The 23438-nt window shown below is 56.4% G+C and overlaps 1 protein-coding gene across 1 annotated transcript in view; it reads left to right on the top strand.

Moving 5' to 3' along the window:
• IGSF9B (immunoglobulin superfamily member 9B) overlaps positions 1–23052 on the top strand; it is a 46985-nt gene extending 23933 nt beyond the window's left edge. The window contains exons 12-20 of the mRNA XM_028146874.2: positions 433–556; positions 3016–3191; positions 4714–4940; positions 5862–5946; positions 7459–7620; positions 7905–7950; positions 8545–10194; positions 17787–17908; positions 22844–23052. Of these exons, the coding sequence (XP_028002675.1) occupies positions 433–556; positions 3016–3191; positions 4714–4940; positions 5862–5946; positions 7459–7620; positions 7905–7950; positions 8545–10194; positions 17787–17908; positions 22844–23052 (2801 nt within the window). The remainder of the gene's footprint in view (positions 1–432; positions 557–3015; positions 3192–4713; positions 4941–5861; positions 5947–7458; positions 7621–7904; positions 7951–8544; positions 10195–17786; positions 17909–22843) is intronic.
• The last annotated feature ends 386 nt before the right edge of the window (positions 23053–23438 follow it).

The following is a 23438-nucleotide window of genomic DNA, read 5'->3' as shown; positions in this document are numbered from 1 at the left end:
CAAGCCAAGTTGAAGTTCTTCCCTGCTCACGCCCGAGTTCGGGTGCGTGTGGCTGTCTCCCGAGGCTGGGGAACCTCATAGGAGAGCGGTTTGGGGCTTTTTGGCTTTGCCTGTGTCCGTAAGGGAGAGGTTTCTGTGCTCGGAGGCGAGCACAGGGCCTTGTCCTCGGGAGATGGAGCGGTCAGGTTTCCCACGCTCCTAGGGCTCGTGCCCCTCCTGCCGGCTGGACTGGATGGCATGGTGGGCTGGGTTTCCTTCTCTTGTCCTCCTACCCAGCAGGCCAGGGCGCCCGCTCCTCCGCGCGCCCCCCGCCCCAGCCACTCCATGTGAGTGCTGCCTTCTGCGACTCCGCAGCAAGGTTTGCGGGGGCCCAGCTCGGGGGAGGGGGGGCTCAGTTCTTTTGGTCTGAGAGGGTCTCCACTTGGTTTCCAGGCACCAGCCCCCACGCCCCAGGCGGAGTCCGGGTCCAGGTCTCCATGACAACTGCCAACGTGTCCTGGGAGCCCGGCTACGATGGAGGATTCGAGCAGACATTCTCAGTTTGGTACGGACCTCTGTGAGTCAGCCCCGCATGCTTTGCTCTCTGCTTCTCCCTCCCCACCCCCACTTCGGTCCGTGCCTGGGTAGGTGGGGTTCTGAGGAGGAGATGGTTCTTCACCAGGCCCCACTTGAAGAGGTGTGTTGACACAGTGGCTAACATCTTGGGGGTGGGATGGGGGTGTGTGTGTATCTGGGGGACTCTGGGCGCCCCTGTATTCCCAGCCAGAGGTTTGGGAGGCCGGTGCCTGAGCTGTCCATCGCCCTCTGCTTTCTCCCCTGCTGATCTCACTGTTGTGACCTTGTTGTGTCCTTGGCCCATTCTGCCTTTAGGTCCCCCTGTCCTCTGGAGTCTGGGGGAGACTCCTGATCTCCAAGGGCATTGCGAAGCACCCCAGCCAGAAGTGCGGAAGCTGATTTTTATTCTGTGACCCCCTCCCCAGGGGTTACAGAAACCAGTGGGAAGGGGGACTCCCCTCCCTGGCCAGGTCTTCAGCACATGCACGTTCCCTCTAGGACCCTGTGTCTCTGTTGTGTTTATGTCTCTTACGAAGTTAGCCAGATTTGACATCCTTGCCCAAACCTGGGGGTAGATCAAGGTCAGAGTCTGGCTGAGGACCGGAGGGTTAGAAAAGGGAGAGAAAGGCCACAGCCGGCCCCTCCCACCGCCTTCGGATCGCCCTCCCCCACATTGCTCTCCTGAGCCACGAACTGCCCGCCTGCACCATGGGCATCCCTAAGCGGGGAGGGATGAGCCCCTCACTTCTTCCTCGAGAAGGGAGAGACCTGTCTCCCCTGGGTGGCCATCCCTGCCAGACTCAACCCTGGGGAGGAGGAAGCTTCCGATCCAGAGGGAAAAGCCTGGAGAGTCAGGGAGAGCCCCCAATACACCTCTAACAGCGAGGGGAGCTGAGAGGGAACCCGCTCTTTCCCATCATGGGGACGTGGTGGGTATTTCCCAGACTGACATCCTGGGCATGTTGAGTTCTGGAGAGGCCAGCTGGGCCTAGGTGGTGAGCTGGGGGAACTCTGAGCTGCAGCCGGATCTCCCCTCCCCTTATCTCTAGGTCTCCCTGGCAGGGTGGGGGCCGGGCGGGGTTCCTAGCCACCCTGCTGGGTGACCCCTGCAACATCCCAGCACTGCTGGGCAGCTCCCTCGCTAGGGCCGCGTTGGGTGTGGCCGAGCCACCTTTGGGGATGCCAGGGGGCAGGTCTGGGCATCAGTAGGGGTTTCCCTGGCCTCTGGTGGCTCTGCTCCACGCTGCTGCTCACCTGTGTTGCTTTTCACTCTTTGCTCACTCACTTGGGTGCCTGGGCAGGGGAAGGGCAGGTGAAAAGGTTGGGAGGTCTCCTTCCCTCCGTTCTTTCTGATGACCTCTCACTGAGTACTGACGTACATTTGGAGCTAGAATTTTTTTTTTCCTGTGCTTTTCGCTGCCTCAGCTTCAACTCCTGGGCATACATGGTATTGAGCCTTCAACCTAAAGGGGAACCTGTTGGGCACCCACTAAATTGTCGCTCAGGCCTGAGAGGGCTGGGTGGCATCTCAGTCCATGGGGTGACGGCTCCTCCCAGTGGTGATGCCGGGCACTGCACCTCCTACAGGAGTTGGGTGGTGGGCTGTGTAGAACAGGTGTCGGGGTGACCTTGCCCTTCATTGTGGTTTCTAACCCTTAAGGCTTAGGGAAGCTGGTCCCCACTCCGGGCAAACCCCAGGCCATCTTTGTCGTGTACCCGGGACCTACCTCCTCATCCGACTCCAACCTGGTTGGACTGAGAGAGCCCTCTGTGACTCCAGGTCCCACTGTTGGCTGTCCTTGCCAGGGTGGGCGGCCGAGGTCACCCGAGTGTCGTTAGTCCTACTGTTGCCAAATGGCTCATCGTCACGGTCATGCTGGGTTACCTGCCTTGTTTCCAGTGTCCTCACTCTCCGGGCAGAGACTCTCAGGGTTGTGACCAGGCTGAGATGATCCCAAAGCACAGTTGGTAACTTGACTGGTGGTTTTTTAAAAAAATATATTTTTATTGATTTCAGAGAAAGGAAGGGAGAAGAAGAGAGAGATAGAAACATCAATGATGAGAGAGAATCATTGATTGGCTGCCTCCTGCACACCCCACACTGGGGATTGAGCCCGCAACCTAGGCGTGTGCCCTGACCGGATATTGAACGGTGACCTCCTGATTCATAGGTCGACGCTTGACCACTGAGCTCTGCCAGCTGGGCTTGACCGGTGTTTTGAGCACGACTCACACCTAAGTGACCCTTGTAGAAGAGGAGGTGCCACGGTGCCTGGTGATCTGGCATTGTGAGGCTTGGCCCATCGAGGTCGGGTGGCCATCCTTCCTTGGCCGTGACCTCTTCCTCGAACCTGGGGAGGCCAGCCCAGCGCCGCCGCCTCTGGGATGACCGTGCATGCTCTGTGTCTCCAGTGTAACCCACCCACCCTCTTGTCTTCGCTCTCTCTTCGCTTTGGCCAGGATGAAGCGGGCGCAGTTTGGACCCCATGACTGGCTGTCTCTGCCAGTGCCCCCGGGACCCAACTGGCTGCTCGTGGATGCCCTGGAGCCCGAGACGGCGTACCAGTTCAGCGTCCTGGCCCAGAACAGGCTGGGGACGAGCGCCTTCAGTGAGGTGGTCACTGTGAACACTTTAGGTGAGGCTCCGCGCCGCAGTGCTGAGGGTGTTTCCCGGAGGAGCTGGGGTGGGTCAAGGTCCCGCGTGGTCCGGGCGGTGGCAGGAAGGGTCCTGGAAGCTGCCATTGTCGTGCCTGCTGCGTGCGTTCTGCGGTCCCGTCACTAGACCTCCCGGGAAAGATTGGTCGTTCCATTTTGTGGGGCTCGTTTGTATCAAAGCAATCCCCCTCCCCCCCCCCCCCCACATCACGTTTGGCCGATTCCTGTTGCGTCCTTAGCTGGACGGAGGAGGCTTTGAATTTGTCCTACCTGGTCAGGCCACGTGTCTGCATCTTCCTGTGGCTTCACGGGTCGGGGGACTGGGAATCCTTCCTCCTCCTGTACTCCGGCCGGCACGTCCCTCTGGCCCCGGCTTCATTCGGTGCCAAGCGTGTGGCTGGCCCTGCCTTCCTGGGCTCAGTGGCCACTCCTCCCACCTAGGGCCAGAGGGGCAGCTAGGAGCAGGGTGCACCGCCCCAGCCTGCTTTACTGCCACCGAAGGGGCAGCAGTGACAGTGCCAGCCTGCCTGGGGTCTCCCCGCCGCGTCTTGATTTCCCCTGGGGCCTAGAGGGGAGCTGGAAGAGCAAACTGTGTGCGGGAAGATAGTCCTGCTTCCTGGAGAAGAGAACAAAAGATACGTTTGCAGTACTTTTGTAAAGATGCTATCTTGTTAAAAAGCTAATTGCATTTAATGTGTCCTCTTTCCCTAGCTCCCATTTTATTCCTTCTTCTTTTTTAAAAAATTGATTTTAGAGAGAGGAAGGGGGAGAGAGATAGAAACATCAATGAGAGCCCTAGCCGGTTCGGCTCAGTGGATAGAGCATCGGCCTGTGGACCAAAGGGTCCCGGGTTTGATTCTGGCCAAGGGCACGTACCTTGGTTGCAGGCTCCTCCCTGGCCCGGACCCTGGTCCAAGTGCGTGCAGGAGGCAACCAATCGATGTGCTTCTCTCACACTGATATTTCTCTCTGTCTTTCCCTCTCTCTTCCACTCTCCCTAAAAATCAATGGAAAAATATCCTCAGGTGAGAATTAAAAAGAAAAAAAAAAGAAACATCAATGAAAGAGAGAGACATCTATCAGTTGTCTCCTACACACCCCCTACTGAGGATCGAGCCCACAACCGGGCATGTGCCCTGACTGGGAATTGAACCAGTGACCTCTTGGTTCATGGGACGATGCTCAATCCACTGAGCCACACTGGGAGAGCCACACCGGCCGGGCCCATTTTGTTCCTTCTGTGGAACTGGGCTCCTCCTAGATGTTGGAAGTGCTCTGGACACAGGAGCCCATGCACTGGCCCACAGCCACGCCGCCTTCCTTTGGGGCAGGAGGGCTCTCTTCTGGGACACTCTTGCCCCTGAAATGATGCCTGCACTGGCGTGTGGCATGTGACCATCGCCTTGGGGCCGTGGTGCCCCAGGGACACATGCTGAACCAGAGATCGCATGGACGGCGAGGCCACGGCGACCTCAGCACTGTCTCCCTTCTCTCCCGCCGCAGCATTCCCCATCACAACCCCAGAACCCCTGGTGCTGGTTACCCCACCGCGGTGCCTCACAGCCAATCGGACCCAGCAGGGTGTGCTGCTGTCCTGGCTCCCACCTGCCAACCACAGCTTCCCCATCGACCGCTACGTCATGGAGTTCCGTGTCGGAGAGCGCTGGGAGATGCTAGACGATGCCATCCCAGGCACCGACGGAGACTTCTTTGCCAAGGATCTGTCACAGGTGAGCATCGGGCTTCCCCTGCTGCTGCTTCCCAAATTCTGGAAGTGACAGGACTCCTGGAGTCACTGGAAGCTTTGACTGACCCGACACGGATCTGTGAAGTCTGGCCACGGACTGATGGACCACACACCCTGTTCATGTTCTCGCCCAGAGCTGCCCACGGTGACTGAGGTTCCCCAGACTCAGGACCAGCTCTCCCAGGGGCAGTGGGAGCTGTATCACTGAGGGGTTTCTCCAAGTGCAGACACACAAGTGAGGGCTGCCTCCTGCACACCCCCTACTGGGGATCGAGTCTGCAACCCGGGCATGCGCCCTGACCGGGAATGGAACCTGGGACCCTTCAGTCCGCAGGCCGACGCTCTATCCACTGAGCCAAACCGGCTGGGGCAGAGTTATTTTTCTATCACCAGACCTCAGCTCCTTGCTGGGAGCCTAACTACAATGGACAGGATTTCCCAGGACTGTCCTTAGCTTTACCCTTTACCAGTTCAGAGCCCGGGGCCTACATTATCCTTTTCCAGCCGACCTCCTTTAGCTGGAGAGAGGAAGCCGCCTATTCCCTTGGAAAAGACAGTCTCACCTACCTTCTGTCTCCCTTCCCTGGCCACTCAGGGCTGGAATTGGCTCGTGGCTCCTGAGAGCCCCTGAGTGCCTCTCTTCCCATCTTTCCTCTCCGTGACCTCACTTGACATCAGCCGTGGTCAGAGTATTTACACCACAGCAATTGGCAAAGTCTACAAACCAGAACTTACTTTTTTTCACTTGAGTGCTGGTTGTTACATGCTTCAGGACCACTGCTTTGGGTGCCGTGTTCCACGACACGTCCTGGCAGGGTCAATGGTGTGTGGTCGGTGGCGGGTCAGTGGCAGGCCAATGGCCGTTCAGGTCCCTGGCTGATGGGTGTTGTCCCTGCGGCTGTAGGACACCTGGTATGAGTTCCGGGTTTTGGCCGTCATGCAGGACCTGGTCAGCGAGCCCAGCAACATCGCCGGTGTCTCCAGCACAGGTACTTGGGGGTGGGGGTTCTTTTACAGCTGCGGGGACACAGCCCAGAGCCACAGAGAGTCAGGTCCACGCTCCTGCTTCCACGGGTGGGATTTCTCCATCTTGAGCTGTGCTGACCACAGTGTCCGTAAGGAAGCCACAGAGAGGAAGTTAGCAGATCTTCTCATACTGTTGTCAGAAAAAACTGGTTTAAGTTCTTTTTCTTTCTTTTTTTTATATATTCTATTGATTTCAGAGAGGAGGGGATAGGGAGAGAGAGATAGAAACATCAGTGATGAGAGAGAATCATTGATTGGCTGCCTCCTGCACGCCCCCTTACTGGGGATCAAGTCTGCAACCCGGGCATGTGCCCTGACCGGGAATCAAACCTGGGACCCTTCAGTCCGCAGGCCGACGCTCTTTCCACTGAGCCAAACTGGCTGGGGCAGAGTTATTTTTCCATCAACTCCATTTCCTCCCGTGTGACCCTCGGTAATGGGGTGGGACCAGAGCAGGGACAACAGGTCGCCAAGCATCCACTGAGTGCCTGTTGTCAGACCGCTGTATAATTATGGTGCTTCTATTTGGAAAACTGCTATTGGGTGGTGTTGCCCTTCACTCCTTCCTCTCCCTAGATTTTTTTTTCAGGCTCAAGAAAGCCCCCTCCCTGGCATTTTCTCAATTTCACTTTTTTTTTTTTCTTGCCTCTGGTCCCATGTCTACACATCTTTCTCCAGCTACAGTGTCTGAAACCCGCAGGTCCTCTCTCTGTCTCCCCGTGGAGTGGCTCCCTTGGTTCCCTAGACTCAGGACCAGCTCTGGGGCAGCGGGGGGGAGGCGCTTGTTTAGTGAGAAAGCAAGGGCACCATTTCCATGGGCACTGCTCCCCGGGGGCCAGCTGGCAAGGAGCTCGGCCAAGCGTGGGGGCAGGGGAGGGTGCAGGGGAGGACAGATGTGGCATGAGAGCGTCAGGTGGAGTGGAGGTGACTTCTTGGGCTCCGTGGGCTTTTAAAATTTTTATTTATTTAAAAAAATATAATCTCATGATTATATATTTATATATATATATTTATTTAATATATATTTTATTGATTTCAGAGGGAGGAAGGGAGAGAGAGAGAGATAGAAACATCAATGATGAGAGAGAATCATTGATGGCTGCCTCCCACACTGGGGACCGAGTCCGCAACCCAGGCATGTGCCTTGACCAGGAATCGAACCATGACCTCCTGGTTCATAGGTCGACACTCAACCACTGAGCCATGCTGGCTGGGCATAAGCACCAGATTATTATATGGTATTGAAATTATCACCCCCACAGGGTAAGGTATTGATGCTCTTTCTCCTTTACTAGCTATGTGGTGGCTCCCTGGCTGTAATCCACGCCACCCTCCTCGGGGCTGGAGCCTGAGCCTGAACCTGAGCCTTACGATGTCCATGCTTAAGGCTGGGCCACCACGTGGGGGCTGGGTGTCAGAGTGGGCGGGGCCTCGGGAAGGGGACGCCTCCCAGGACGCCATGCCCCTCCCCGCAGACATCTTCCCCCAGCCGGACCTGACAGACGACGGCCTGGCGCGGCCCGTGCTGGCTGGCATCGTAGCCACCATCTGCTTCCTGGCGGCTGCCATCCTCTTCAGCACCCTGGCCGCCTGCTTTGTCAACAAGCAGCGCAAGCGTAAGCTCAAGCGCAAAAAAGGTGGGTGTGGTCCCCACCCCTGCTCTACCTCATCCGGGTCCAGAAGCTCCCTGTCCGGAGAGACGGCCTGTGTTTAGTGAGGGGCCCCTTGAGAAGAGGGTAGAGTTGCCAGTGGGACTTGATTTGAAAGAAGGAAAAAGGACATGGGGACCGTGGGAGAGTCTGGAGAAGGCAAGCGCCTGGGGTGGGGACGGGCTCCCTCATGGCTCAGCTCTGGGCCCTGTCGACGCTGGCGTGTGTTTTGGTGTCTCGGCCTCAGCAGGTCTCCCCCTCTCTCCTTCCAGACCCTCCGCTCTCCATCACTCACTGCAGGAAGAGCCTGGAGTCCCCGTAAGTGCCCCGGCCCGGCCCCGGGGGACACGCTGCTTGTGGTGTGCGGGTGGACGGTCAGCGTGTGACAGTGGGCGGTCCGCCTCGCTCAGCCCATCGCGGCTCTTCTCCGCTGGTTACCGCTGGTTGATCCGCTGTTCCCTGCGGAAGGAGCAGTCGTGTAAATGATCCAAATTCGCCCAGAACCCATTTCTCTTTGGCTTCGGAGTGTAGTTCTGTGATTTATTTTTTTGGTCATCCTAACAGATTTGCCTTCTGACTATGTTTTGCGTTGTAATATTATAATGAGCTTGCTTTCTGCGAGCAACCTGGGAGTGAAGTTGCAGGTGGGACTGGACAGGACAGAGCACAGAGCAAACCGTGGGGCGGAGCGGAATAGAAGTAGAAATGCGGGCGCTCACTCAGAAAACACACCTAGACAAATTGAGAGTGTTGGCCCAAGAGTTTCATGCCTAACTATGCAGTCACCTGCGGTCTTGTTCCCTAGTCCTGTCTTCCCAGGTGATTGTGGTTGGTGTTTGCTAAGGGTACACAAAGGAGTAATGGCCCGTGTGTCCCCTGCCTCACCCTCCTGCTCTCCGCCTGTCCCCACAGCCTGTCCTCGGGCAAGGTGAGCCCAGAGAGCATCCGGACGCTCCGGGCCCCCTCCGAGTCCTCCGACGACCAGGGCCAGCCCGCAGCCAAGAGAATGCTGAGCCCCAGCCGGGAGAAGGAGCTGTCCTTGTACAAGAAGACCAAGAGGGCCATCAGCAGCAAGAAGTACAGCGTGGCCAAGGCGGAGGCCGAGGCCGAGGCCACGACGCCCATCGAGCTCATCAGCAGAGGCCCCGACGGCCGCTTTGTGATGGGGCCCTCCGAGGTGGAGCCCGCGGTGAAGGGCAGGCGCATCGAGGGCTTTCCCTTTGCGGAGGAGACGGACATGTACCCCGAGTTCCGCCAGTCTGACGAGGAGAATGAGGACCCCCTGGTGCCCACCTCGGTGGCTGCCCTGAAGTCCCAGCTGACCCCTCTGTCGTCCAGCCAGGAGTCCTACCTGCCTCCACCAGCATACAGCCCCCGGTTCCAGCCCCGCGGGCTGGAGGGCCCCGGCGGCCTGGAGGGGCGGCTCCAGGCGACAGGCCAGGCCCGGCCGCCCGCCCCCCGGCCCTTCCACCACGGCCAGTACTATGGGTACCTGAGCAGCAGCAGCCCCGGGGAGGTGGAGCCGCCGCCGTTCTACATGCCGGAAGTGGGCAGCCCCCTGAGCTCGGTCATGTCCTCCCCGCCCCTGCACACGGAGGGGCCCTTCGGCCACCCCACCATCCCCGAGGAGAACGGAGAGAACGCGTCCAACAGCACGCTGCCCTTGACTCAGACCCCCACGGGCGGGCGCTCCCCGGAGCCCTGGGGCCGGCCGGAGTTCCCCTTCGGGGGCCTGGAAACCCCGGCCATGATGTTCCCCCACCAGCTGCACCCCTGTGATGTGGCCGAGAGTCTGCAGCCCAAGGCCTGCCTCCCCCGAGGACTGCCCCCCACCTCCCTCCAGGTGCCCTCGGCCTACCCGGGCATCCTGTCTCTGGAGGCGCCCAAGGGTTGGGCAGGCAAGTCGCCGGGCAGAGGCCCCGTCCCAGTGCCCCCCGCCACCAAGTGGCAGGACAGACCCGTGCAGCCGCTGGTGAGCCAAGGGCAGCTAAGACATACCAGCCAAGGTATGGGCATCCCCGTGCTGCCTTACCCCGAGCCGGCCGAGCCGGGGGGACACGGTGGCCCCAGCACATTCGGCCTGGACACCCGGTGGTACCAGCCGCAGCCCCGGCCCCGGCCCAGCCCCCGGCAGGCCAGGCGCGCCGAGCCCAGTTTACATCAAGTGGTGCTACAGCCCTCTCGGCTCTCGCCTCTGACCCAAAGCCCCCTCAGCTCCCGCACCGGCTCCCCGGAGCTGGCCGCCCGGGCCCGGCCTCGCCCCGGCCTCCTGCAGCAGGCCGAGATGTCCGAGATCACCCTCCAGCCGCCGGCCGCCGTCAGCTTCTCCTGCAAGTCCACGCCGTCCACGGGCTCCCCGTCCCAGAGCAGCCGCAGCGGGAGCCCCAGCTACCGGCCCGCCGTGGGCTTCACCACTCTGGCCACGGGCTACCCCTCCCCTCCTCTGGGCCCTGCGGGGCCTGCGGACAACTTGGATGTGTTTGGACAGACGCCTTCCCCCCGAAGGATGGGGGAGGAGCTGCTCAGACCAGAGCCCCCCCCACCACAGTTACCTACTTCAGGGTGAGTGTGAGCTGGTTTCTCCCGCCCACCTTCACCTGGTCATTTTCCCGCCCCCCTCCCTCACCCCGCCCTCCACCGTCCATCAACCAGAATGACAGGGCTTGTCTGGAATCGCTGCAGCATCCCTGTGGGGGATTTCCGGTCTTGGCATCAGCAGGGTGTGGTCAGTTGGGGTGGGGTGGGGCTTACCTGCCCAGGTACCCTGCCAGGAGCAGGAGGGATCTTCTCCATCCAGCCCAGGGCTCTCAGGAGTGGGCACACATGGGCCAGGGGAGGGGCGTGGCATGCCCCAGGGAGCGGTCACCCCAGTTCCTGGTGGAGTGGAGAGCTCACCAGGTCCCTGGGATCCTGGCTTTGGGGGTGGTGTCAGGGTTTGCCCAGAGACCTCACATCCAGGCTCCTTTGCTTCCCAGCCCCTCCTCCTTGCTTGGCAGGACCCTGAAGCCTGGCCTCCCTGGACCCCCAGGCCAGGGGCACCCCTCTTCCAAACCCTGCCCTTAGTGGCCTGGGGAGCACCGGGCCCCTCCCACGGCCTCTCCCGGGGGCGGGGAGGGGGCATATCCTGGAGGCTGGGGGCCAAATCTCAGGCTGTGAATCAGGTGCCTGGAACCACACACCCCACCCCAACCTGTGTGCCTCGCAGGAAGCTGCAGACAGACAGACAGACAGACAAGCTCCTGCGATCAGCCTGCCTGAGAGAGCACACTCTAAACAGCTGGTGTTCCAGGTACCAGTCAGCCTGGACGCCTGTCTGTCCCTTTCTCTGTCTTTCCCCTCCTCCTCCTCCTCCTCCTCCTCCTCCTCCTCCTCCTCCTCCTCCTCCTCCTCCTCCCTGTCCTTCCTCCTCAAGTCTGACTTTCTGTCTGTCTTTCTTCCTTCTCCATCTTCTCTGGGTTGCCCCAACGTGCTCAGAAGAGCCTGCAATGTCTCGGTAGTACCCCCGGCCTCCCTCCCCTCCCTCCCTCTCCCCCCCCCGCCCCCTCCCTCCCTCTTTCTTTCTGGTTCCGTCCTTTGGTCTCTCTTGGTGTGGCTGCCTGTGCGGGGCGCCCAGCTCCAGAGGAGCTGGCCTGGTGGTAGGCAGGATGGGTGGCGGTCGAGGAGGAGCCCAGAGCCCTTCCCTTGCCCCACTCACTCCCACCCTGTCTGGTACCTGGAAATGCAAGCCTCCCCCCTCCCACCCCACCTGCTCCTGGTGGGGCGCAGGGCGTTCTGGGAGTGGAGGAGAGCTCCAGCCGGCGCCAGGCCAGGCGGTGCGCGTGGTTGCGTGGTGCCTGTGGTGTCTGCGGAGATGCTGTGGGCGCAGCCCTGTCGTCCGCTTTGCAGCGCGCTCATCTGCTCTGTCCCATCGTTGGTCTGGTTCTCTGTCTCTCTCCTCTCCTTCCCTCACCCCATTCTCTGGCCTCCTTGTCGGTGCTCTGGTCCCCGTGCTCCCCCTCCTCCCCTCTGGGTGTGCGTGGGTGGTTCCCCACGGCCCGTGTTGATAACTGCTTTGTTTCTGATTGATCTCAGCTATCTGGGCAGTGTTGTCGAGACAAGCCTCTCCTCAGCTCAATAGGTAAGGGTGCTCCGCGGCCGGGGGGGCGGGGGGCGGACAGGCGGACGGGGCTTCGGCAGGGCCATCGCTTCCTCGACAGGGGAATCCAGACCATGTCCCTTCACCCCCTCAGTGGGGGCGGCAGCCTCTGCTCCCCGAATCCCACGGCTTCTGGGTTCCCCCCATCACGCTGCTCCAACAGCCCCCCCAGGCCACGCTCGGGCACTGCCTCGCTGCAGCTTCTCGCCCCGCCCGCCCCACATGCCAAGCTCTCCCCCATAGCCGCCCTGCAGTCCCCTCACTCAGACACCTTGCCATTCTGCTGCCCACACACCCAGAGCTGCCCCGGAGGTCCCTCGGGGCCCTGCATGCACCTGAGGGGCCCACACTGCCTAAGACCTGCTTGGCCTCTCTGTACCCTTGACCATCTGTCCGGGGCCACACAGGAACACCCACCATCTCTCTGCCCTGTTTTCCCAGCAGCCTCAGGTAGAGCACCTCTTCCCCCAGGACCCCCAAACTCAGACCCTCCCTGGGGTGGCTGGCCCCTCGCTGTCTTCCTGGGGTCTTACGAAGAGTTGGTCCCCTCAGGGAGCACAGGGTTGGGGTGCGGCCCAGCTCCTTCCCTCGGCCACGGACGAGGTCCTTCTTAGGACCAGGCCACCGCGGTCCTCTGAGGGCGGGGCCGGGAAACGTCCCCACGTCCATGCTCCTTGCGTTCTGCCTCCTGCCCTTGGCGTTGCAAGGCTGAGCTGTGGGCCTTGCCCTTCCTGTCATACGGCTCTCGAGGGCCCTGTGGCAACCACTCCTGACCCTTGAGTCGCAGCTGCAGGGAGTCCGGGGGAGCTCGGAAGAGGCGAGCACAGGTTTCCCAGGCGGGGGCTTGAGGTGGCAGGAGACACACACTTGCCCCGGGACGGAGGCCTGCCCTCCTCCTCGCTGTCCACCGGGGTGGCTCCTTCCCGGTGGGCGTCTTAGGAACTGGGCATGCAGAGGGGTATCAAGTCTCTTAAAAAGGCTGTTAGGGTTACGCGAGGCTTGCTCTCGGGGTAACTCGGGAGGCGCTTCTGTTTGCCATGGACGGGAGTGCGTAGGCCCCTCTGGCGCCCCGGCTTCCGCGGGTGGAAGCGGCGCCTCCCATTGCCACCTGAGAGGTCCAGGGGGGCTGGCCGCGCTGACTCAGGACTGTACAACGTTTGCAGTCAGAAGGAAGGCGCCCCACGGTGAGGGTGCTGTGCCATTTCTGTACAATCTGCAGCTAAAAAAGGGCCAGCAGCCTAGAGGCCCTGGGGCGGTGTGTGGCGTGCGGCCGGCTGGGGGACGTGCAGGGTCAGAGATCTTTGTGGCTCCCCTGCGCTAGGGCCTCTGTGGCCTGAGGGTGGACGCTCCAGAGTGGCAGGGACTGGGCTGTCCTCCATCTCCCGCTCTCCCTCCCTGCCGCCCAGTGATGGCCCCGCTGTCACCCCCCGAGGGGTCACAGCTCCAGAACCAGCTCTCACCCCACTCCTGGGAAGTGCTGGACCCCATTCTCATGGCTCCTGCCCCTCCCCTCACCCAGCTGTTGGGCCCTCCGCCCCCATTGTTCCCACCGTGTCAGATCTGAGGGAGCTGAGCTACCCTATGCTCACTGCCGTGGCAAAGCCAGCAACCAGGGCCCACACGAGAGAGCATTGTTCCTGGGGGCCTGGCCAGCACCCCCGCCTAGGGGAGTCAGACCTCCCACAGCCTCGGAGTTAGACCTTGCCGGTGCTGGGCTGCGGGTGCTGGGCTGCGGGAGCCGCCACGCCTCCTGCTTGCTGCGGGCTTCCGGGTGCGGTCGCTGCGGGCCATTGGGAGGTGCAGGCTCCTCGTCAGATGCTGTCCTCACGCTGGCCTTTGCATGTGTCTCCACTCGGTCTTGCTTGGAGATGTGACACGTCTTGTCTACGTCCGTTCTCGCTGTTTCCTCCAGTCGCTTCCCTGTTCCTTCTCCCCACACCTGCAGGTGTATCCCCCCTCCTCTTCCTCTCTCTCCCCCCACCCCTTTCCTCCTCTTCCCACCCCCCTCTCAACACGGGGTATCTGTGGACTGTTCTTCTGTGAATGGCTGGGAGGCTGAGGGGTTTTCTCAGCTCCCTGCTGGGGACCAGTCGTCGCACCCCTATCCTCATAGCTCCCTCTGATCCCCTTTCCCGTTAATACTGACTTTGGCCTCCATTACACATGCAGGTGGGTCTGGGAGCGTGGAGGGGTCCCCTTTTACTAGGGGAGCCCTGGGAAGGCGCTCCCATTTGGAACAAGCTTCTGACTTGTGAGGCCAAGCACTTGGCGGGTGCCCCGATCCCTCTAGAAACGGACCATCTGTGGGCAGAGCGGAGCAGCTGCCAGCCAGGCGCCTGGCTTTCTGCTCTGTACCAATACATGGAGAAGAGTCCTGCCTTTTCCTTGGCTACACCGTGTACGTGTGTGGATTCCCTCAGCCTGCCAACCGCAGGCTCTAACCAGCCACGCCGAGCCCGCTCTCGGGCAGTTAGGTAGAGGAGGCAAGTGCTCTTTAAATCGTGTGTCTGCCTGGTGACGGGAGGGGTCGCTGAGAATTGTGTCCTCATGGCCCGCTCTTTGGGCGTTAAGGGCAGGACATATCCTTAATGGATTTGGATTTTGACTTTCCTGTCCTGTGGTTTGCCTACATTGGAACCAGGAGGTCTTTTTCTCCACTCCTCTGGGTTAGCATAGAGCTAAGCAGCTAAGGGAAGCTTAGCTAAATGGTCATGATTTGGATTTTGTATGGATTTTATGAAGAGAGAGAGAGAGAGAGAGAGAGAGAGAGAGAGAGAGTGAGTTCAAGTCAATTCCAGGCAATTTTGGGTGTTTCTGACCTGCAGAGAAATGCTACTGGCAGTGTCTGGGAGAGGCGATATGGCAGGTCAGGAGAATCCCTAAGCCTGAGGCCTTCGCCATTCGGTAATGCCCCGACTCCTTGGGAGACGGAGCACCCAGAGCTTGCGGATCCCTGGATGCTGGAGCAGAAGGGACTGGTCAGGAACGGAACTGGGAGCTCAGCTTCCTGGAGAGCCCAGGGCTGGATTCTGTCCTGATAGGGAACCTGCAGGCCAACCTCAGGTGCACTTGCCGCCTTTATAGATGGAGTTGCTTAAGCCAAGCTTCCTATGTCCGAGAGTCGCCAGCGCCCTGGGCCTCATGACCTCGAAGTGCCCCAGGTGAACTTGACCTTGATGGGGACATGGTCAGCCTCCTAGAAAAGGGAGGCGATTTGATTCCAAAGGGCTTGGCAGGCGGCGGACGAAGCTGGTTGGAGCACATGGCACCTGTCTTTTCTGTGTAATTCGCTAAAAAGAAAGACCCATTTTGCCCTCCTCCCTCCTTCCTGTCCTGCTAGACACTTGCTTGTGGGTTTTTTTCTGCCTCGGGAGAGTGTCTTGGTGCCTCCAGGAGCCTTCTCTGTCGTGGTTCTGGGTTTGAGGGCTGAGCCCAAAGTGGGAACAGGTGACCGGCGTGTGACCTGGCAGGGCCCGAGCTTGGCTGTTTCCCCGAGAGAAAATGAGCTTATCCTCCTCAGCGGATCATGACTGTTGGGGAGTTTTTGCCTGGAGCAGCCAGCGTTGCCCCACCCCAGGTGTGTCTCAGCCCGGCTCCCCCCCCCCCCCCCCCCCCACCGCTGAGAATGTCAGTGAGGACCGCAGCGGGTTCCTTCTGGGCGGCTGATTTCTCAGATGCCGTGTGGAAGCAGGACTTTCCTCTGCCGTGACTTCTCTACCCGCTCTATTAGGAAGAATTTGGAAAAATAGGGTCGCCTGGGGCTGAGAATCTTGGCTCTATCCCGTAGTCACTGGGTAATTGGACAAGCTACCTGGCCTCGCACCTCAGTTTCTCCATCTGAAAAATGGGGCCACTGTGTAGTGTTTACCCCTGCGGGCTGTTGTAAGAATGAAAGAACATTGTTGTAGAGAACGTAGGTCAGCGCCTGGCCTGGTAAGTGGTAGATAGATGCTATGTGATAAAAAAAATGGGAATAGTGACCATTTGTGGATTGTAATAATGAAAACATCCCTGGAGGTGTCACTTGGCTTGGAGAATCCATAGAATTTGTAGAGTCTCTCGAGCCCTGATGGGTAAGATGTTCTTAAGCGCTGCTTCCTGGGCCCACTTGCTACTCAGACCACACATCACTCACTGTGTGTGGTCCCTCTCAGGAGGCTGGCTGGGCCCCGGAGACAGGCAAACCGAACAGCAGGTGTATACCCGCGAGCTTCCTTTCAGCAGCACGCAGAAACCTTAGTCAAGGCTGAGAAGGGGTGAGGGCACCCCACCAGCATTGGAGCGTCATGCCTCTCCTGCCGGAGCCATCTCCACCCTGTGCCCGCCTCCCCCTTCCCTTCCAGCTGTTGCCATGAGGATCTCTGTGGGTAGACTGCGGGGCTGGTGAAGGAGGAAGGAATGGGGGATTGGCAGGTCGGGTGTTTGGGGTGGGAGACCTGCCTTCTCATGGTGAGTTGGACCGAGTGCCTTTGTGCGCGTGGAGGGCGGGGCTTCTTAGCTCCGTGCTGTCAGGGGGGGCCGTGGAAGATCAAGACGTCGCCTCTGACCTGAACTTTGGAGGCGCTTCTTGATACCTTATTTACTGAAGGGCGATGGAGCGATGCCATCCATCAACGAAGATGAAGGTTGCTTCATTGCCAATTCTTGCAGGAAACCCCAGAGGCCAGAGGCGTGTCTACGTTCGTCTGTAAGTTTCTTCTCCCACCTTCCCACCAAGACGATCCCATGTTAGGGCAATGCAGCTCCGATCTTCCCGGTCCCTTCTCATGTTTTAAAAATGCCCGGAACTGCTTGCTCACCGCTGGGGACGTCTTTCCCCGTCACAGGGCATCTGTCCTACTCCTCCTCATCAGGATTCACCGCAGACCAGTTGCGATGGAGATGGAAGGGGGAGTTGAGGAGGAGCTGAGGGGGCTGAGGCAAGAGTGCAGTTCCCCGTGGCCCCGGGAGGTCTCGGCCTCCCCGACCGACCGCCTGCGGATGCCGGCACTGGGGGGAGAGAGTGACCTTTGTTCTTCAGGCCCCACGTTTGGTTTACGCTGTGAAGAAACGCCATTGATAACGCATCTTCTAGATTTTCCTCTTTTACGACTCTTAAAAAATTCTCTCACAGATGGTCACAGACAGTCGTCCTCCCGGCTCTCTTTGGTCTCCTCTGTCACCTGGGCTGCACGGCTTCACTTAAATCATTGACTTCGTTCTAATCATGCGTTTGGTCCGCCAGGCGCGTGGCACTGTCCACTGGGCTGGGGGAGAGAGAGGGGCCATGATGCGTGGTCTCCTCACCCGACAGCCTCCGTTTCTCCGTTGCATCGCAAAATAGAGACATTCGTGGGATTCTTGCTGCAGGAGTCATGGGCTTTGCAAGCCTGCCGGATTTGGACACTCTTACCATCGCAATCTACTTCTCCCTTTCGTTTCTTCTCTTACATGACTGAAGGAGTCTGAGCCCAGCCTGCGGAGGGTCAGGGAGGTGGCGGGTATCGGTGTCGGTGCTGTTAGCTGCGGCGTTCTCCCCGAGTCTCGTGCGTGGAGAGCAGGAGCCTGGAGGCGGGTTTCTTGTTGGGCGCTGGCCGCCTCTTCTCTGGAGGGGGACAGTGGATGGGGGTTGGGGTTGCCCACGTCCCGCTTTAATCTGCACTTTCCCTTTTCCCTTAAAGGTCTTGATTGTGATGACTTCTCAGAACTTCGGACGCCGAAGCGGCTTCCTTCTCCGACCTCACTCCTCCGGCTTGAATTCTGTGTGATGGGCTTCCTACTAAAGTATCTCCCTTTCCTAGGTCTTCTGATTGCTCTGCAGGTCTGTCCACCCGAGGTGGGCCCCCCGAGGCTGCAGCTCTCACTGGCCCTTCTCCCTCCCAGGAGCGACAGAGAGCCAGGGATCGGGAGCCCTCGTGGGTCTGGGACTCCATGGAACCGCACTGTGTCCTACGGGCCAGCTCTTGGGCTTTCTTCCAGCCCCGCTCCAAAGGCTCCCTGTCCGGGGGCTGACCCGCGCCCTCTGATTGTCCCTCTGCAGGACACATCCGCCTGCACCCGGGAACGCCGCTGCACCTGAGAGGCTGGAGGCTCTGAAGTACCAACGGATAAAGAAGCCCAAAAAGTCATCCAAGGGCTCTTCGAAGTCCAAGAAACGATCCGGTAAATGGCAGGAAGCGCCTCGCTCCTCTCTTTCTACCTTGCCCGCCATTATTATGGGGTTGTTTGCTTTGGGACCCCCAACCTGGGGTTTTCTTTAGGATTGAATCCATCCGTTATCTCACTCTCTGTTTCTCTTGAACACGAATTTTCAACGAACTCACCATATGATTTTCATGTAAGAATAAGAAAGAGAAGGTTAAAATCTCCGGTTGTCCTTCCAGTTCTGTTTCCTCCCGCCTGGGAACCATTCCTCTCCATGGTATGTGTGTTGTCAAGAGCCCTTCTGCATACTCCGTTAGGAAAGATAGTGTATTGTTTTAGTCTATTTTTAAATAACCTACCGTATTTTCTGGCATATAAGACGACTTTTTAACCCAGGAAAATCTTCTCAAAAGTCGGGGGTCATCTTATATGCCGGGTGTCATCTTATAGGGCGGGTATATCCCAAACTCTATATTTTAACTGGAAAAGTTGGGGGTCGTCTTATACGCCGGAAAATACGGTAAATAGTATCTTAGTTTTATCCTTTCTGCAACGCTCAGATCTCCGTCTATATTTCCTCCCTATCGTTTCGGACCTTCTAGTTGGGCGTGGGAATTACGGGGTCCCGATCTGTGGTTAGGGGACATTGTGGCATGGACCTAGCTTCTGTAGTGGCCGTATTTTTCTCAACGAGAGGGAAATCTCACTTTATAAAAGGACACCTCTCGTGAATTACTAGTATGTCTGATGTTTTTCCAGCGGTAATAGGTGGCTGCTAAGAGAGTGTAAAACCAGGTCAGCCCTTTTCAGATGTAGAGAATTCCTTAATATTCCCCCATACTCTTTTTGTACCAGTGGTTTTAGGGATGTGAGAGGATGTCAGAGAAAACTGCTAGACATTATAAACCTGGATTAGCTGCTGTAGAGGAACTTTCTTTAGAGACTGGGTTATGGGAAAGTGTTACCCAGAGGCCCTTTGGATCTTGGGGAGAATGGGAGCACTTATTTCTCACTTAACCTTTGGGTGGTGCTATTATTCTTTTAGTTTATAGGTGGGAATACTGAGGCAGAAAAAAAAGAAAGTGAAGTTTTTGGAGTTTGGGTGGGAAATTGGATCCCAAAGCTGAATTTTCAACTCCTATAAGCTCATTTCATCCTAAGACCTCTATCTATCTATCTATCTATCTATCTATCTATCTATCTATCTATCTGGTGTACTGGTTAATAATGCAGATTTTTTTCAATAGATGGAGTTACATATATATTGATATATATGCGATTTAATATGTATGCTATTTTGTTGTATTGCTCCTTCAGATTACCACTTGTTCCGATCAATGGCACACACACTTTCTGAGCAGCACTTCAAAACGTACGAAGAAGTGGAAAATTGTGTCTCTGAATGGTCTGCCTCAAAACAAGGAAAGTTCTATTGGGACGGTATCCACAAATTACCTGACAGATGTGGGAAATGTGTAGCTATCGATGGACATTACTTTGAATAAAGCACTTTTGATGTTTCTCTTGAAATTATTATGTTTTCTTTGATTACAAAATCTGTATTAACAGGTTAATAATGCGGATTAATTATTAACTGGTTAATAATACGGATTAACTATTAACTGGTTAATAATGCGGATTTTGTAATCCAAAGAAAACACAATAATTTCAAGAGAAACATCAAAAGTGCTTTATTCAAAGTAATTTCCATCGCTAGCTACACATTTCCCACATCTGTCAGGTAATTTGTGGATACCGTCCCAATAGAACTTTTCTTGTTTTGAGGCAGACCATTCAGAGACCCAATTTTCCATTTCTTCGTACGTTTTGAAGTGCTGCTCAGAAAGTGCGTGTGCCATCGATCAGAACAAGTGGTCATCTGAAGGAGCATGGTCTGGTGAATATGGCGGGTGGGTTAATACTTCCCAAGCAAGATCTTTTAACGTGCCTTTAACTGGTTTTGAAGTGTGTGATGGTGCATTATCATGAAGCAAAATTACTTTACCGTGTCTTCTGGCCCATTTTGGTTGTTTTACGATCAAAGCGTGGTTCAAATTGATTATTTATTGTCGATAGCAATCAGTATTAACCGTTTCACCTGGCTTTAGAAGCTCATAATACACCACACCTTCTTGATCCCACCAAATGCAGAGCATTGTCTTCTTTCTGAAGTGATTTGGCCTGGCTATTGATGTTGATGGTTGACCTGGATCAACCCATGATTTTGTGTGTTTGGGATTCTCAAAATAAATCCACTTTTCATCGCCAGTCACAATTCAATGCAAAAAAGACTTTCTTTCGTGCAGTTGAAGCAACATTTTACTGATGACTTTTCGGTTTTCCATTCGTCTTTCGTTCAGTTGATGTGGTACCCATTTTCCTTCCTTTAAAATCTTTCCCATTGCTTGCAAACGATCGGAAATTGTTTGCTCAGCAATATTTAATCTCTCTGCAAGTTGTTTTTGAGTTTGACACACATCTTCATCCAATAATGCTTGTAATTGTTGGTCTTCAAACTTTTTTGGTTGACCTGGACGTTCTTTGTCTTTCACATTGAAATAATTAGTTTTAAAGCGTTTAAACCAGCGTTCACAAGTATCTTGAGATGGAGCATGTTCACCATAAGCTTCCCGAAGTATACGATAACTTTCAGCAGCACTTTTCTTCAAAATAAAGTAATGAATTAAAACTTCCTGCAAATGCTCTTCTTTTGGCACGAAATATGACATTTTTAAGCGTAAAAGTATGATGTTAACACCTTCAGCAAATTTGACATATGAAGTTTTGAAGCTTGCTGTCAGTACAACAAAATAGCATACATATCAAATCGCATATATATCAACATATGTGTAACTCCATCTATTGAAAAAAAAAATCCACATTATTAACCGGTACACCTAGTATGTATGTATGTATGTATCTATACCTATCTTTTTTTTTTTTTTTATAAAAAAAGGCATATCAGATGTCCATGTTCTCTCGTTCTCTTATAGTGGTCCTGTTCCTTTATATATTAAAAACTCTCAAAGATGTCTTTAACCCAGGCGTATTCCATGAGCTCAAGTCTCATATTTCCACTTGTCTGCTGAAGCTGCATTTGGATAGTTTATAAACCTTTATAATGCCCAGAATAGAGTTATCGATTATCCTCTCCAAATCTTTCTCAGTTCCTCCCCAGTTTCATAAATAGCACTGCTACCAACCCAGTCACTCAGAACCCTCGACCACGATTCTTCTCTTGCTCTTACATCTTACATCCAATCCATCGGGAAGGTCTGTTGGCTCAGCATTTAGAACGTATCCTGAATCTGACCCCACTTATTTCCTGTCTCAGCTGCTAAAACTACATCCCGACACATACTCCTCCCTCGCCTTAACTATGGCAAGCGCCTCCTCGCGGGTCTTCCTGCCTCCATCCCGGCTCCTTCTATAGTCTATTGTACACACAGCCACCAAAGTGACCTTTAGAAAATGTAACCACATATTCTGTCCTTTAGTCCTGGGCATGTGCCTACTCATGCACACACTTGCACACACACGTGCGCGCGCACACACACACACACACACACACACATGCACGCATACTTCTGATTCAAACCTTCCAGAAGCTTCCCACTGAAACCAGGACAGATTTAGAACTTCTTGCCCTAGCCGGTTTGGCTCAGGGGATAGAGCATCAGCCTGCGACTGAAGGGTCCCGGGTTTGATTCTGGTCAAGGGCATATGCCCGGGTTGCGGGCTTGATCCCCAGTGGGGGGGGGGGGGCGCGTGCAGGAGGCAGCCGATCAATGATTCTCTCTCATCATTGATGTTTCCATCTCTCTCTCTCTCCCTCTCCTTTCCCTTCTTAGGACGCCCTGCCTGTCCTTCCTGCCTTGCTTTCTCTGCTCACTCGGCGTGAGCTGCAACAGCCTTCCTTCTGTCTCTGGAACACGTCCCGTGTGCTCCTCACTCAGGGCTTTCCTGCGTGACATCCCTCTATTGGGAACACTTTGCCTCGGGTCTTTGCAAGGCTCGCGAGGGTTTCTCTGTCAGAGCAGCAATGTCTCAGTCATTTGCTTCTCATGACCCTGGTTTATCTTTTTCTGTAGCACTTGCAGTGTCTGAACCTTTTATTTCTGTAGTTTTCAAGTCTTACAGTTTGTCTGGCTTCCTCACTCCTGCATTAGAGTGTAATCTTCTGGAAAACAAGGGCATGATCTCTGTCCCCAGCAGGGCCGTGAGGCAGAGGCGTGGCCCTGGAAGGACCAGGCCCGACTCTGCCCGTGCCTGAGCGCTCGTGTAAAACCCACCGTTGCTTGAAGGGAAGGGGTCAGGGGTAGCGGGGATGAAAACCAATGTGTTAAGTCCCAAGCCCAGCACCTAGAATGGTGCCTGGTACTCAGGTGGCACTAAAAAGACATATGAATATTCCTTTTAGAAAAATCGTTACCTAAGGATAGGTTTTTTATTGGTTATTTTTAGAGAGAGAGAGAGAGAGGAAAAGAGAGAGAGAAAGAGATAGAAGACCAGTCCTGCAATATGCCCTGACCGGGACGAGAACCTGCAACCAACTGAGCCACCTGGCCAGGGCAGTATTTCTTTAATAAAAAGAAAAAGAGATATTCTATAAAATATGTTAAATAAGTATATTCAAGATTAAATAAAACATAAAATAGAACTATGGATTGGCTAGATCCACCTGCGTCTTTGACTCTGGGGAGCCGGAGGGGAGCAGCCGTGGTGTGGGTTCCGTGGGATGGGCCTCCCAGTAAAGTCTCTCTGGGGCGAGGAAGGTGGTTTTTCTGCTCTCTCTGCTCTGGTCCCCCGGATACTCAGCGACCCCTTTAAGACCAAAGCCCGGAGTATGCGTCCCGGCAGGTGAGCGAGGTGTGTGTGCGAGGGCCGCGGTCTTCCTTTTCACCCACTCTCTTTTCTCTCCGCCTTTTCTGTGCGCCCGTCCCGCCTCCCTAGACGGTCCTGCCTCCCAGGCTCAGCAGCTTCCAAACTCTCAGGTCCTGTGGCCCGACGAAGCTGTCTGCCTCCGGAAGAAGAAGAGACACTCTCGGCCGGACCCCTTTGCCCGCCTCTCAGACTTGTGCCATCGCCAGCTTCCGGAAGACCAGACGGCCATTCTCAACAGCGTGGACCATGACGACCCCGGCCATGCCACTCTGCTGTGACGACACAACTCTGAAGCGCTCCCGGAGTGAGAACGCGGGCCGAGGGCCAGGGCGGGGTGCGCCGTGCTGGGTGCCGGGGCCTCGGCTCCCCGCCCCCCCCCTCCCCCCCCCAGTGGCCTGGCCGGTACTCCTGAGGGCTGCTCACACCTCTGTTCGCTTCTGCCCCTTCATCTCTGGGCAGAGCGGGGTCTCCTCCACACCCGGCCCGCTGGCCTCGTCTTTAGGACATGGGACCTGGCAGACCCTCCCTCCGGTTGTGGGTGGAGATCAGGACGTGGACTGGGGACAGGGCGGGATGCCTGCCTCCGCCCACCGCTCCCCTCTTCACGCCGTGGGTTTTTCTCGCCTCTTCAAAGATCTTTGCAAGTGAGGAGGAAAGCGATGGC

This window comes from Eptesicus fuscus, chromosome 23 (assembly GCF_027574615.1).
Source record: "Eptesicus fuscus isolate TK198812 chromosome 23, DD_ASM_mEF_20220401, whole genome shotgun sequence".
Classification (NCBI taxonomy): Eukaryota; Metazoa; Chordata; class Mammalia; order Chiroptera; family Vespertilionidae; genus Eptesicus; species Eptesicus fuscus.
Note: the sequence above shows the minus strand (reverse complement) of the source record. Positions and strands in the feature narration are given on the sequence as shown.